Source organism: Aptenodytes forsteri, unplaced genomic scaffold (assembly GCF_000699145.1).
Source record: "Aptenodytes forsteri isolate BGI_AS27 unplaced genomic scaffold, ASM69914v1 Scaffold224, whole genome shotgun sequence".
In the NCBI taxonomy this organism is placed as follows: Eukaryota; Metazoa; Chordata; class Aves; order Sphenisciformes; family Spheniscidae; genus Aptenodytes; species Aptenodytes forsteri.
The window spans coordinates 1,808,022-1,822,080 of NW_008794879.1; the positions used below are offsets into that span (position 1 = coordinate 1,808,022).

At 40.4% G+C, this 14,059-nt stretch overlaps 1 protein-coding gene across 1 annotated transcript in view; it reads right to left on the reverse strand.

Annotated features, from left to right (window-relative positions):
• The window catches only part of KCMF1 (potassium channel modulatory factor 1), a 30,395-nt gene that overhangs the window by 3,472 nt on the left and 12,864 nt on the right, over positions 1 to 14,059 (reverse strand). The window contains exons 2-4 of the mRNA XM_019470848.1: positions 13,292 to 13,431; positions 5,922 to 6,023; positions 2,284 to 2,458 (exon numbers count right to left, since the gene is read on the reverse strand). Coding sequence (XP_019326393.1) covers positions 2,284 to 2,458; positions 5,922 to 6,023; positions 13,292 to 13,431 — 417 coding nt within the window. The remainder of the gene's footprint in view (positions 1 to 2,283; positions 2,459 to 5,921; positions 6,024 to 13,291; positions 13,432 to 14,059) is intronic.

Here is a 14,059-nt window from a genome sequence, read left to right on the forward strand (position 1 = left end):
CAACACTGCTGCTGCCCCTCACCCTCTACATCACAAAGTTACTATATAGGTCATGACAATTTTCCTTCCATTGCATTAACAAAATATAATCCTTCTAAATAAGGCTTTCTTTGAGCGAATGAAGCAAATCGCAGTTGTTTTCCATGTCAGGAACTCAGGATGATCAAGCCATTTTTACCAGCACTGACAGCAATACCAAGATTAAGTAACTTCTAATTCCATTGTAATTACTAGAAAACACCACGGGGGGGGGGGGGGAGGAAAAAATGTAATATGCTATAAACTTCATTTATTTTAAACAGAAAAATTCTGGTGGTCTTTCCTATTTATTACTCCAGTAAAAGGGAAGACATATCAAACTTCCAGACAAGATTTAGATGTACTTATTCTCACTGTAAGTTAAAGCATAACTTAAAGCTTGGAGTATAGAGAAACCATATTTTGGAAGCAGATGTGAGCTCAAGACACAGTCTTGGTATAAGAAGGACACCCAGCTCAGTGTGCAACTGAACTCTTAAATGAGCTTCCACCAAAAAAGAAAAGATTCAGTATGCCATTTTATCCCAGATTTAATGCTGTTAAGCGGGAAGGTCTTGTGAGGCTGAAAACAAACCCCAGCAGCTACTCCACATTTAACTGAGCTGAAACAGCTGCCCTTGTAAGAGAAAGACGAGGTCTTGCACTGCAGGCTTCACAAACACCCTCCCTCCTTGAACAAACTCTAGTCCTTTTCAGACCCTCCTGTGACCTCACTTAATTTATTTTCTTCTCTTATCATAGAATCATAGAATAGTTTGGGTTGGAAGGGACCTTTAAAGGCCATCTAGTCCAACCCCCCTGCAGTGAGCAGGGACACCTTCAACTAGATCAGGTTGCTCAGAGCCCCGTCCAACCTGACCTTGAATGTTTCCAGGGATGGGGCATCCACCACCTCTCTGGGCAACCTGTGCCAGTGTTTCACCACCCTTAGCGTAAAAAATTTCTTCCTTATATCTAGTCTAAATCTACCCCTCTTTAGTTTAAAGCCATTCCCCCTTGCCCTGTCACAACAGGCCCTGCTAAAAAGTCTGTCCCCATCTTCTTTATAAGCCCCCTTTAAGTACTGATAGGCTGCAATAAGGTCTCCCCGAAGCCTTCTCTTCTCTAGGCTGAACAACCCCAACTCTCTCAGCCTTTCTTGATGGGATACTTCTTACCAGCTAATTTAATGAGTTAAATCAGGTCACAGTGGGCCAGCAGAGCACCAGAGCCAGCAGAAGGCAGGCAAGGGGACCATGATGAAGGAAGGCAGTGGAGCCACAGCTTCCCTTTCAGGGGCAATGCCTCATTAAGCTGGCTGGCTGGCTGGCTACCTCCCTCTGATCGAGTCACAACACGATAGTAGGAAGCTCCAGTTTAAGCATTATGCCTTCCCGGCATCTGAAGCAAAGGTGGATTATGGCTGAAGTTCTGAGATTTCCCTGACACTTATTCTGGCATGGTCAAAGACCACTGCATAAAAAAGTTTAGATTTCCCCTTAGGGAAAGTTATATTTCTTTTCAGAATAGTCTCCATTCTCTGTTTTTTCTTTCCTGTAAAAAGAAGTTATTTTTACATCAAAGCTAAACATATGCCAAAAAAGTTATTCCTGGGAATCCTAAAGACACATCTTTATTATTTTCTGATGTTGTAAATGAGACATCCTTCCCCCCCTCACAGTTTTTCTAAACTTGACCAAAATACACTGCACATACTTGCAACAGTACATTTATACAAGAACTTACATTTTAAAAAAGCCAACAACATGGTATTAGCAAGTCTAGCATTCAAACAGCAGCCTGAATGCAAACTGAAGATATTTTAAATGGCCATTAATATTCAAATTCAGCTAATTTCATCTTCATTGAGACAGATACTCTCCTCCATAAACACCTTTAGCCACATGGCAAATTAAAATGAGATGTACTAAAGTAGGTGATGGAAATCGGACACAATCACTTGTAAAAAATACACACCACCTGTGCATAGATTAGGTTTAGGAATAAGCCTTACACCATCCAGAATTAAAAGCACAAGCTACAGGCAGCAGTTTCAGCTTCAGCATCTCCATGCGTAGGCCCTGTGACAATCCAGTCAAGCACACTGCTCACCTGCAAGCAGCCATCAACCACACTTGCACTGTGGAGTGTACTCACACATGCAGCTTCATGACAACAGAAAGTAGGGCAACTATTACTATCTTGAATTTTACCTCCTCTGTTTAAGAGGGACACCAGAGTAAAATTCACAGGTACAGCTCTTACCAGCTATAGGATCCATGGCTTCTCTATTGCTTGGAGAATACGAACTCTGAGAAGATGAAAGCCCACCAGGGGAACTGGTAGTAAAGTGCATGTTTGATCTGCGTGCACGAGGGCCTCCCAAACCCCGGCCTGGGTGGAACATCCTACGTACATGCCGAACACCACTGGATTCATCGTAACCAAGAAGTTAAGAAAACAGAACTGTTTGGCATTGAGTATTAAATGACAAGAACATTTGATGGGTGAAACACTCAGATGGACACTGTTATTCATTCATAAAATAACAATTCAACGTCTGAAGCAAAGCTGAAGTACACTGTAGCTATGGTGCAAGTCAAACTTACCGATCTGAACTCAAGATACCCAGTGCTGTGTATACCAAACTCCCTGTACTTCTCCAGCTTTTTATGATGTCTAAGAAACATCAGGATTAATTTCTTGGGTTTTTTAGATCAAAGTTTTCTACTCAGTAATCTGAAAATTCTGACAAATGCATGTTCAGCCAAGCTCACTACAGAGACATAGGGATTTTATTCTCCCTCCCCAATTCTTATGTTAAGTATTGAAAATAATAAAGAAGTTTATTGCCATTCCTATCAAAAGTACATAATTACTGTATTCCTTCTGACTTTTGTACTTCATGCTTTTAACCAAGAAATTTCATCACTTCAGTCCTTAAATAATTGTAGGTTTCTGGAGTATTCAGCACTTTCACCACACCCCTTTGTTTCAACTTTCCTCTTTTAGCCAAAGAAATACTACTAATTCCAGTTATGACAATGATGCCTTTCATTTTCCCATTTTCCCTCACTTCTCCATATCAGATGCTTATATTTCAAGTCATACCTTTTATACATTTTCTCAAATAAGAGACAATCAACAAATTATTTAAAGATTATTTTTGTCAGAAAGTTGTTAACATTCACTCCTCCAAGACAGTCCAGATAAGGCTTCCTTTTATTTTAAAGATCACTAGTATAATTCACTAGTGCAAAATGAAATAGCATAGGCTTGAATATTTTATTTTCCTGTTACTAGACGTTTAGCTTAGATCCTCCTATCTCCCATGTTATTACAGTATGCTTATCACTCATATGGTATCCATTACTGCATAAGAGTAGTGTCCAATGTACTTTTCATAAACACAAGTTACAGTAAAGAACCTCAGAATGTCATGGAGGTCAAGAACTTAAGACTGAAAGAAATGACTAGACTTCTCATGGCAAGAAAGAACTTCTGGCTGTTACAAAAAGATTTTACAGAACGTTTGCCTCTTTTTAAAGATTATTTTGTCAGAAAGTTGTTAACATTCACTCCTCCAAGACAGTCCAGATAAGGCTTCCTTTTATTTTAAAGATCACTAGTATAATTCACTAGTGCAAAATGAAATAGCATAGGCTTGAATATTTTATTTTCCTGTTACTAGACGTTTAGCTTAGATCCTCCTATCTCCCATGTTATTACAGTATGCTTATCACTCATATGGTATCCATTACTGCATAAGAGTAGTGTCCAATGTACTTTTCATAAACACAAGTTACAGTAAAGAACCTCAGAATGTCATGGAGGTCAAGAACTTAAGACTGAAAGAAATGACTAGACTTCTCATGGCAAGAAAGAACTTCTGGCTGTTACAAAAAGATTTTACAGAACGTTTGCCTCTTTCAAACCTATTAGTTATGCTACATCTTAACATCTAGGGTGGAAGAGGAAGATCTCCCCTGGCACAGAACACACTTTGCCTAGCACCTCTCAGTGTGATAAAACTGGATGCTGCTGGAGACAAGATACTGTATTAGATGGACTACTGCCCCCAAGCAGTTTGGCAAGCTTTTCATAACTAGATCTGGTAGAAAAGGCCAGTTTTTGGGGATTTTTGGGATGACTGACATTGAAGCCTTACTCTGTATTTGAAAAGATTATTTTTCTAGTTCAAACGTTCCTAAATTAAAAGTAATCTGGTGGCATCTCTGATACTGGAGGGGGAGAAAAAGCTGCAGAAGCATGAACTTGAATCAAACATCTTGTTCATTTCAGTAGGAAATTAATTTCATTCTGTAACTGGGAAAATTCAAACTTCGTGGCCTACAGAGCGGTTAAGCCAATGTCGGGGGCCCACAGTCTGACCTTTGGTACACTGCTATGTAGTTACTAGGGATGTAAATTTTTTTAGAAAAAGCATATTATGCAGGTGCTGTGAAAAACTAACAATTGGTAGGAAGAGCAGAACTAAACTGATACAAGAAAAATTGCTCAGTGACTCACTACACCAGTCATCAAGCAACATCTCAGAGCCATCCAAAGGCCAGGAAAGACCCAATGGTCAGGAAGATGCTCTCCCCTCAACCCACCTCCACCCGAAAGGGAGGATGGCACAACTCTGCCTTGGTGGACACCTGACCATGGAGGACCTCCCTGGATGCCTGGGGCTGAGCTCTCATGGCCAGAGCCACCGCACTCGGCATCCTGCTCCTCCCAACTGCTGAGAGCCCCGCTCCTGTCCACAAGGAAAGGTGAAGTAGAGATAACTGCTTTTATCTAACTTTGTAGTGTTCTTTGCATTATTAATTACTCCTTCACAGAGCCAATAAACACCCAAAATCCTTTACACTGATCCAATTATTGTGTAGTAATTAACACGTGCACTTAGTCTGTCCTGACCCTAAACCATGGTAACACTAACAAACTTAAATGCAATCATACACAATCATAACTGAAGTGGAGCCATCTCCTTAAATGCTGTCTCCCTTCTGTTAGCATAACGAACTCCAGTTGCTAGGGCTTGGAATTTTTTTTTCCTTTTAAAAAAATATTTTTTTTAAACAAAAAAGCTACTATCAAAGTAATAATGCAGTCTTTTTGTCTGTTTGTTTAAATGAGACACAAAGGTATACTTCAGAGAGATTACTTACTGTAGGTAGGCTACATAGCCTGCATGTCATTGAATAAAAAGCCCAAACCAAAATACATTTCATCAGTTAATTGGGAGCAGGGGGTGGGGTGTTAAAAAAGGAAAAATATTCCTAGAACAAGGATTAAAAAACCCAATAGTTCCAGCTCTTCAGCCATCATGCATAGATAAATCTTCATAACCTGCTGCTAAGGTAACTGAAATCCTATTTCCCAGGAAATCTGAAAGTTTTCCAAGTTATATTACAAAATGTCAGTAACACTATGAAATTATGTTATTAAAACATGGTGTTGAAATTAGTTAAGCAAGTTCAAAATCATTTGTCAAAACCAGCTAAGCTCAAGTCATCCTCAGATCATTACCTTCATGTCACAAATACTTACAGCATACTACTGAATCAGGATACATAAACCAGCACGAAGACTAATGATCAGGCAGGATAAACCACAGTGCAAGTAGAAAAATCTCTCAGTGTCAAAGTTCTTTAAATGTTTTTGTTGTTAGAGCAAAAAGCACTGTCAAGTATACCTACAGTTTGTTCACAATCTGGTATTTATACTTTTTTAAACTAGCAAACAAACCTTTTTATTTTTGACATACAGATCTTTAGCAACTTAGGTTTGAGGAAAACCAGAGGTATGACCCTTTGACTATAAAAATCAAAACAAGTCATCATGGCCACTATATGACACAGTCTAGCCTCTTTGCCTCAACTTGGAAAGGATATTAAATCTCTAGGAGCTCTGTGTTCCAGTGTAAGATGAGCTGCAAAGTCATCTGTGACATGATTCGGATCCCCTCCAGGTAATGCTGCACATATTGGACAAATCTGAAATGACAAAGTGAGGAAAAAAAACCAACTTTACAAATTTTACACAAAACACAACTCATATCATTGAGTCAATCATTAGACATTGATTTTTATGCTTTAAAATCACATTGTAGGTATTCACAAACACCTGGATAGCAACATATTCAAAAAACCCAGAAAGTGTATTCAAGTGCGGACATTAATTTAGACATCTCTTACTTTATGATTTTCAGAATGCTATGAAAACCAGAGCTGGAATTTTCAAATTCAATTTGCAATGTCTTGAAAATTAGTCTTTGTATGCCAATTCCGCCACCGACAGTAGAGTCTGATTACACACGATTACTATTTGCCTGCTTGACACTCATTCCAGGAGAGGAATCAGAATGAAACCACACGTAAGTATTTACTGAAGTATCAAACTGAGACCATCCAGGCAGTGCATAACTACAGGTTTGGCAGAGAAGGGCTGATCTCCATACCCCTACACAACAGTATTTTGGGAGAAGGCACTGATGTCTGTGTTTGGGGGGGGGGTTTGTTTTTTTTTTTTTTTAACCCAAAACACAAGTTAACTAAGTAGACAAACAATGTCATTACAATTGCCATAATTATGACTTGTTTTTTGAATGGCTCCACAAACAGCTTGAAAAGCATCTTCCATTTTTCTTTACAGTAGTTTTGCAGACTGATTTAAAGTTTTACAGATGGCAGATAAAAAAAAATCCATTCCACAAAATTGTTCCCCCAAATGTTAAGTGCTCAAATTAGACAGCACTTTGACAGTTAAAAGCAACTGCTGTCTACGAATTTATCTCTCTGTTCCTCACAGTCAAATAATCTTGTCTTTATGGAGCAACTCTGGCTGCAACATGAAGCCCAGGTTCCCAGTGCTCTTCATGCATATATGCAAGTTGTTGACAGTAGATCTCAAAAGACCGTGGACATTAAGAACACCTATATAATAACACACACATCTGTCTTACTCTTATGGAAGTGAGGACAACGTCTTGAATAAGTTTACTGTAAAATCTCAGCTGCTTTTGAGAGCAGCTGCTACATCTTTAATGCCACTTTAATTTTAGTAGTCAGCTCTGAGCAGAAAACCAGGCATTTTAGAAGCTTTTTGCTACAACCCCTTCCCTTTTGTTTTCAGTGTTCACCATTTCTCTTCACAGAACTACTCTTCCCAGATTTTTCACCACTACAGAAGCCATACAAGCAGACACACTACAGAGCAAAGACATCTCATTACAGCATAATATAATAAATACTCAACCATGCCAACATATCATACAGCTACCCTGTAGGGTCATAGGAATGGATGTATATCGGACTGATGGTTCTAAAGTCCATAAACTTGTTTATAAGCTGTTTAATCTTCAAGAATATGTTTCATACCAACAGGAGACAACACCTTCAAAGCAATCTTTTTTCATTTAAGGTATTCTGAGGAAGCAAAACCCCAACATGAGAAGAACAACACATTTTGAAAGCAGCAAAGCAAAAGAAAGTTCTTCTGCTAACAGGACAAAGGCGTTATAAACTGTGACTATTTGCCTGAAAAGAAGAGAGACAGTCCTCAGAAAAACATCAGCTAAATTATAAGGAACAATGAGAAGAAGGGAATCTAAGTATCCTAACCCTAAATCTAAACATGAACTAAACTTCCAAGAACTCTCTGACTGGGAAAAGTTACTGAAGCACTGTTACACAAACAAAAATTTAGTTAAGCATAAGCTCTGGCAAAATCACAACAAAGAGTGCAGCATCACTGATTAAGCGTGACACAGCTAAAAATCATTGTTAACAGAACATGCATGAACAAATGGTGCAGATGAAAGGAAAACATTGTTAGAAGTTTCTCCTGAAGTTACGGTCATTTGTATTAAAAACTCATCATGTAACCCTGAATGACATCTAGAAGATGACTGCAAAGTCCTAAGACAATCATGCTCACAGAATACCTGCCACTTTCCAGAAGTGTGCTTGTATTACCACTACCTCCCTATTTACATACAAGGTACCCACTTCAAGTGACAGTATTTCTGTAACCTCAACAAGAGACACTGTAATCTTCAAGAATGAAACAGGAACCATTCAGACTGCCTCAGATTGTCTACTTCATTACTGCATGAAAAGCTCTCCTCAATTTTATCAGCAATGTATCAACAACCTAGTCCTTACAGTTCATATACAAGGAGCCTAGTTACTGCCTTGCTAAACGCGAGAAAGTTGCTACAGTGCAACGTAATAGTAGAAAATTTGTGTCTCTGTTCTGAAATGAGATTCAAAAGATGACATTTGATGAAGTTTCACAAAATATTTGTATTTACAGTGCTAGCAGACTTCTAGTTGAATGCTGCATTTTATTTGGAACAGTCAACTGACCTGCAACCTAACACCAACAGTAACAGTGATCATACTAACAGCCATCTTCTGCACTCGCCTTATAACGCTTACCATTACCTTGGACATTTACTGGTGAGGAAATACTGGTAACTGAGGTTTTAGTACTCACCAAAATCATATCGTTTATTCTTTTTAGTGTGTAACCTTAGAGACTTAATCAATCACAAAACTTATGCCTACTCCCATAGACACCAGTATAATTTTCAATTAAAGTACCCAAAATTAAAACAATCACCTTCAAGGAAATGTCATCAAACTCTCCTCCTGGAGTTCCTCTCCAGGACCTCAACATGATGGGGTGCCTCTCCAAAGTGCCTGTATACTAATGCACACAGCATAGAGAATAACCATGATGAGTTAGAGATCTGCATGCAGTTGCAGGGCTATGATCTTCTTGGGATCAGAGAGACATGGTGGGATGGCTCCCATGACTGGAGTGTTGCAATGGAGGGATACAGGCTCTTCAGAAAGGAGAGGAAGGGGGCTCTTTAGAAGAGGAAGCGGGGCTTGCCCTTTATGTGAGAGAGCAGCTGAAGTGCATGAAGCTTTGCCTGGGGATGGAAGAAGAGCTGATGGAGAGCTTATGGGTTGGTATTAAAGAGAGGACAGGGAAAGGTTACATTATAGTGGGTGTCTACTATAGGCCACCTGACCAGGAATAACAAATGGATCAGGCCCTCTACAGACATATAGGAGCTGCCTCACACTTGCAGGCCCTGGTCGTCATGGGGTTCTTCAACCACCCCGAAATCTCCTGGAAGGACAACACAGCATGACAGCAATCCAGGATGTTCCTGGAGTGCACTGATGATAACTTCCTCCTCCAACTGACAGAGGAGCCAATGAGGAGAGGTGCTCTGCTGGACTTCATACTCACCAACAAGGAGGGGCTCATTCAGGATGTGAAGGTCAAAGGCAGCCTTGGCTGCAGTGACCTTGAGATGGTGGAGTTCAGGATCCTGAGGGCAGGGAGGAAGATGAAAAACAAGCTCACAACCCTGGACTTCAGAAGAGCAGACTTTGGCCTCTTCAAACATTTGCTTGGAGGAGTCCCATGGAATAAGGCCCTGGAGGGTAGAGGGGCCCCAAGAAGGCTTGTTAATTTTCAAGGATCATCCCCTCCAAGCTCAAGAGTGCCCCATCCCAATGAATACGAAGTCAGGCAAAAATGCCAGGAGGCCTGTGTGGATGAACAAGATGCTTCTGGCCAAACTCAAACACAAAAAGGAAGCATACATAGGTTACCCTCCTAGGGTAACCTTGGAGTAATACAGAAACATTATCCGAGCATCCCAGGACAAAGTAAGGAAAGCTAAAGCCCAAATGGAATTGAATCCGGTGAGCAATGTCAAAGACAACAAGAAGGGCTTCTAGAAGTACATAGGCAACAAAAAGACGACTAGGGAAAATGTGGGCCCATTGCTCAAAAGATGGGGCACCTGGTTACACAGGACACAGAAGAGGCTGAAGTACTGAATGCCTTCTTTGCCTCAGTCTTTACTAGCAAGACCGGCCTTCAGGAATTCCAGGCCCCAGAGACCAGGGGGAAAAGTCTGGAGCAAGGAAGACATTCCCCTGGTGGAAGAGGATTAGATTAGAGAATACTTAAGTGAACTGGACATAGTTAAGTCCATGGGCTGTGATGGGATGCACCCACAAATGCTGAGGGAGCTGGCAGATGCCATTGTGAGGCTGCTCTCAATCTTTGATCAATCATGGCGACTGGGAGAGGTGCCTGAGGACTGGAGTAAAGCAAATGTCACTCCTATCTTAAAGAATGGTAAGAAGGAGGACCTGGGGAACTACAGGCTGGTCAGCTCACCTCAATCCCTGGGAAGGTGATGGAGCAGCTAATCCTGGACACTATGTCCAGGCACATTAAGGACAAGAAAATCATCAAGAGTAGTCAGCCTGGCTTCACGGAGGAGAAGTCATGCTTGGCCAACTTGATAAACTTCTGTGATGAAGTGACTGGCCTGGTAGATGACTGCAGAGCAGTGGATATTGTCTACCTGGACTTCAGTATGGCCTTTGACACTGTCTCCCATAGGATCCTCACAGGCAAGCTGTTGATACACAGGCTGGATGAGCACGCAGTGAGGTGGAGTGAAAACTGGCTTAATGGCTGTGCTCAGAGGATGGTGATCAGTGGGAATTTTGCTGATGACACAAAACTGGCATATCAGCCACTCTTCCCAGAGAGCTGTGCTACCATTCAGGCTGGAGAGATGGGCCAACTGGAACCTCATGAAGTTCCAACAGGGGGAAGTGCAAAGTCCTGCACCTGGGGAGGAACAACCCCAGGCATCAGCATGCACTGGAGGCCACCCAGCTGGAAAGCAGCTTTGCAGAAAAGGACCTGGGGGTCAGGGTGGACCATGAGCCAGCAACATGCCCCTGCGGCAAAGAAAGCTAATGGTGTCCTGGCCTGCATTAGGAAGAACGTTGCCAGCAGGTCAAGGGTGGTGATCCTTTGCCTTTGTCCAGCACTGGTGAGGCCACACCTGGAGTACCGTGCCCAGTTCTGGGCTCTGCATACAAGAGACACATGCATATACTGGAAAGAGTCCAGCAAAGGTTTACAAAGATGATTATGGGACTGGAGCATCTCTCCTATGAGGAAAGACTGAGAAAGCTGTGACTGTTCAGCTTGGAGGGAGCAGGCTCGGGCAGGGATCTTACTAATGTACATGAATACCTGAAGGGAAGGTGAAAGGAGGACAGAGCCAGGTTCTTTTTAGTGGTGCACAGTAACAGGACCAGAGGCAGTGGGCACAAATTCAAACACAGGAGGTTCCTCATGAACATCAGGAAACATTTTTTCACTGTGAGCGTGACTGAGCGCTGGCACAGGTTGCCCAGAGAGGCTGTGGAGTCTCTATCCTCACAGATATTAAAAAGCTGTCTGGACATGGTTCTGCGCAACCAACTGTAGGTGGCCCTGTTTGAGCAGGAGGTTGGACAAGTTGACCACCAGAGGTCCCTTCCAACCTCAGTCAGTCTGTGATTCCTACCCGCAAGTACCTAACGTTGCTGTATGTACCAATGCCAAATACCTGAGAAAAATCAGCAGAAAGTAAACTTTTATCTGCATCACTCTGAACATAAAAATGGCAACATTTAGTGGACCAAAAATTCTTTGACTTATTCTTTGAAAAATGGGGCAGGGGGGGAGCAGGCTGTAAAATAAAAGTGATTCCATGCCTGTGAACTTCCCTTAAAGATCTAAAAATAAATATCTAAAATAAAACACATCTTTAGACTGGCAGAGATACTACAAGGACTACAACCTTAGTATCTAAACAGAAATAATTGCTTGAAAGCCTAAGACCACAAAAATTTAGAATCCATAATATTTTCCTCTTTAGTAATGTAGCCTTTCACTATCTACAGTAAGACTGCACTACCCAGGTAGTTTTATGTGCATGCACACTAAACATTTATCACAAAACCTAGATTCAAAGCTTAGCACAAACACAACCATATTCAAGGATTAAAACATTGTCCTTTATCATTATTTGGAACAAAGATATAACAATATTTGCAGACTGACTCACAAAAAGAAAATAATCTTTTTTTTTTTTAGACATACAACTTTCAGCAATCGGTGGAGTAGCAGGTGCCTAGAATCACAAATATAGGCTTTACATACTGAGTTCTAGAAGCCACAGCTGCAAACAAGGATATGTCAAATTTAAAAACCTGAAATCTTAACATTCTGTGTCAGGAACATATCACTGACATCAAGTGGTGCAAATCAGAATTGCAATACTAAGCCTCCAAAGAAAGTCATCCAAACGTGGAAATTTCAATGGTTGTCGCTATGTTTGAAAGTTGCAATGTTAAAGAAAAACTCAAGGAGATGATAAAAACTGCAGTGTGTCACTAAGTTAAATTATGATCCTACAGTGCAACTGATTGTGAAGTAAACTGTTTCACTTCATATGTTTTTAAGAAAGATCAGAACACCTTTGAGTCTCAGAAAGGTGGACAAACCACCTCTCCTATCATTCCTTCACACAAGTTCCTTAATAGGCTTGGAGAGGAAAGGTTCATTTTCTTCTACAGAATTCACTGGAAGTTAAGAAAACTAAAAGATTAGAATAGAGAACCTATTTATAAGTAATTTCTTCACAATGTATTAGTGACAAGTAATCCACTTCAAGCATTCACATTTTTTCTCGGACTCTATGGTGCAACAGTTAACCAGACAAGTGCACCCTGGATGTCGTTCTGCTAACCTAGTTTCTCCTACTCCCAAAGACAATCAGGATAGCAGGAGCTAACACCTCAGATTAAAGTATTTCTCTTGACACTTGTTTAAGAAGTGCGTTTTTAACCATGTCGTGTCCTAATGGTTAGGGATGGGGGAAAAAACCCTGCTTTAACAGCAATAGTTTCAAAAGAATGACACCTTCCACTGCATAAATATACCAGGTCCGCTACAGAAGCTATTTGAAAAACACCAAATTGTCTGCATGTCTTCCTCTTTCACAGTTACAAACGACTGGCACAGCTATGAGCTTCCAGGACAATTAAATACTGGTTGTGAAAAGGGAGACACGGCTACACAGAACAACCATGAGAACATTCTAAATTTTGTCTTACAGGATAATAAACTCCTAAACATTGCAGCCTTTACATCAGAACAACCAAACAACAATCATAAAATAAGAAAGCAAACTCATTATATCACTATATCCATGAAACACAGAAAATTGATGTCACCATCAAATGTAGGTATGTCTTCTTAAAAGCATTTAAACGAACTCATGCTTCAAGAAGAAAAAGAAGAGGAGGATACCAATTTTCCAGAAGAGAGACTCTTTTTAGTATTTCCACCACAACTGAAAACCAATTCTGAAGCTTCTTACCACTTCTGTTGATGTTTCTGCATGCTCAGAAGTAACATGTTCTTGAAGAGATGTTTCCGTATAACCCATTTTCCCACAATAAGGACAAGTAAAAGACTGTGGCTGCTCTACAGAGAAAGCTTCTCCACCATAGTACAAATCTGGAACAGAAAGTGTTTAAATAGAGGTTACTTCAAAGCAGTAGCATCATTTATTTTGTTCATGTAAACCTCTGTTTATAAATGTACTTCAGTGTAATCACTGCCAAATTAATCTGGTATTTAACTGAAATGGCTATTTTAATCTTGTAAAAAGGCCATAGGCTGATATTCAAGAAGTGTTCAATTACTGATGACAAAAACCAGACAGACTACATTTCATTTTCATTAGCAAACATAACATAGTTTTCTAATACTCAGTAGGAGCAAAGACTCCTATGATGATGATGCTGATACTGCCAAACCTTCACTTTTCCACCACCCTTCTATCCCATGTACAGGGTCACCTATGGTTATTTTTCAAACATGAGTTTTCAAAAGCTGAACTCTCAACAGTACCTCAAAAATTTAACATAGTTTTCTAATACTCAGTAGGAGCAAAGACTCCTATGATGATGATGCTGATACTGCCAAACCTTCACTTTTCCACCACCCTTCTATCCCATGTACAGGGTCACCTATGGTTATTTTTCAAACATGAGTTTTCAAAAGCTGAACTCTCAACAGTACCTCAAAAATTTAACTAAAATTTAAAAGTCCTCAGTGATACCATATATCAATATTTATGCCA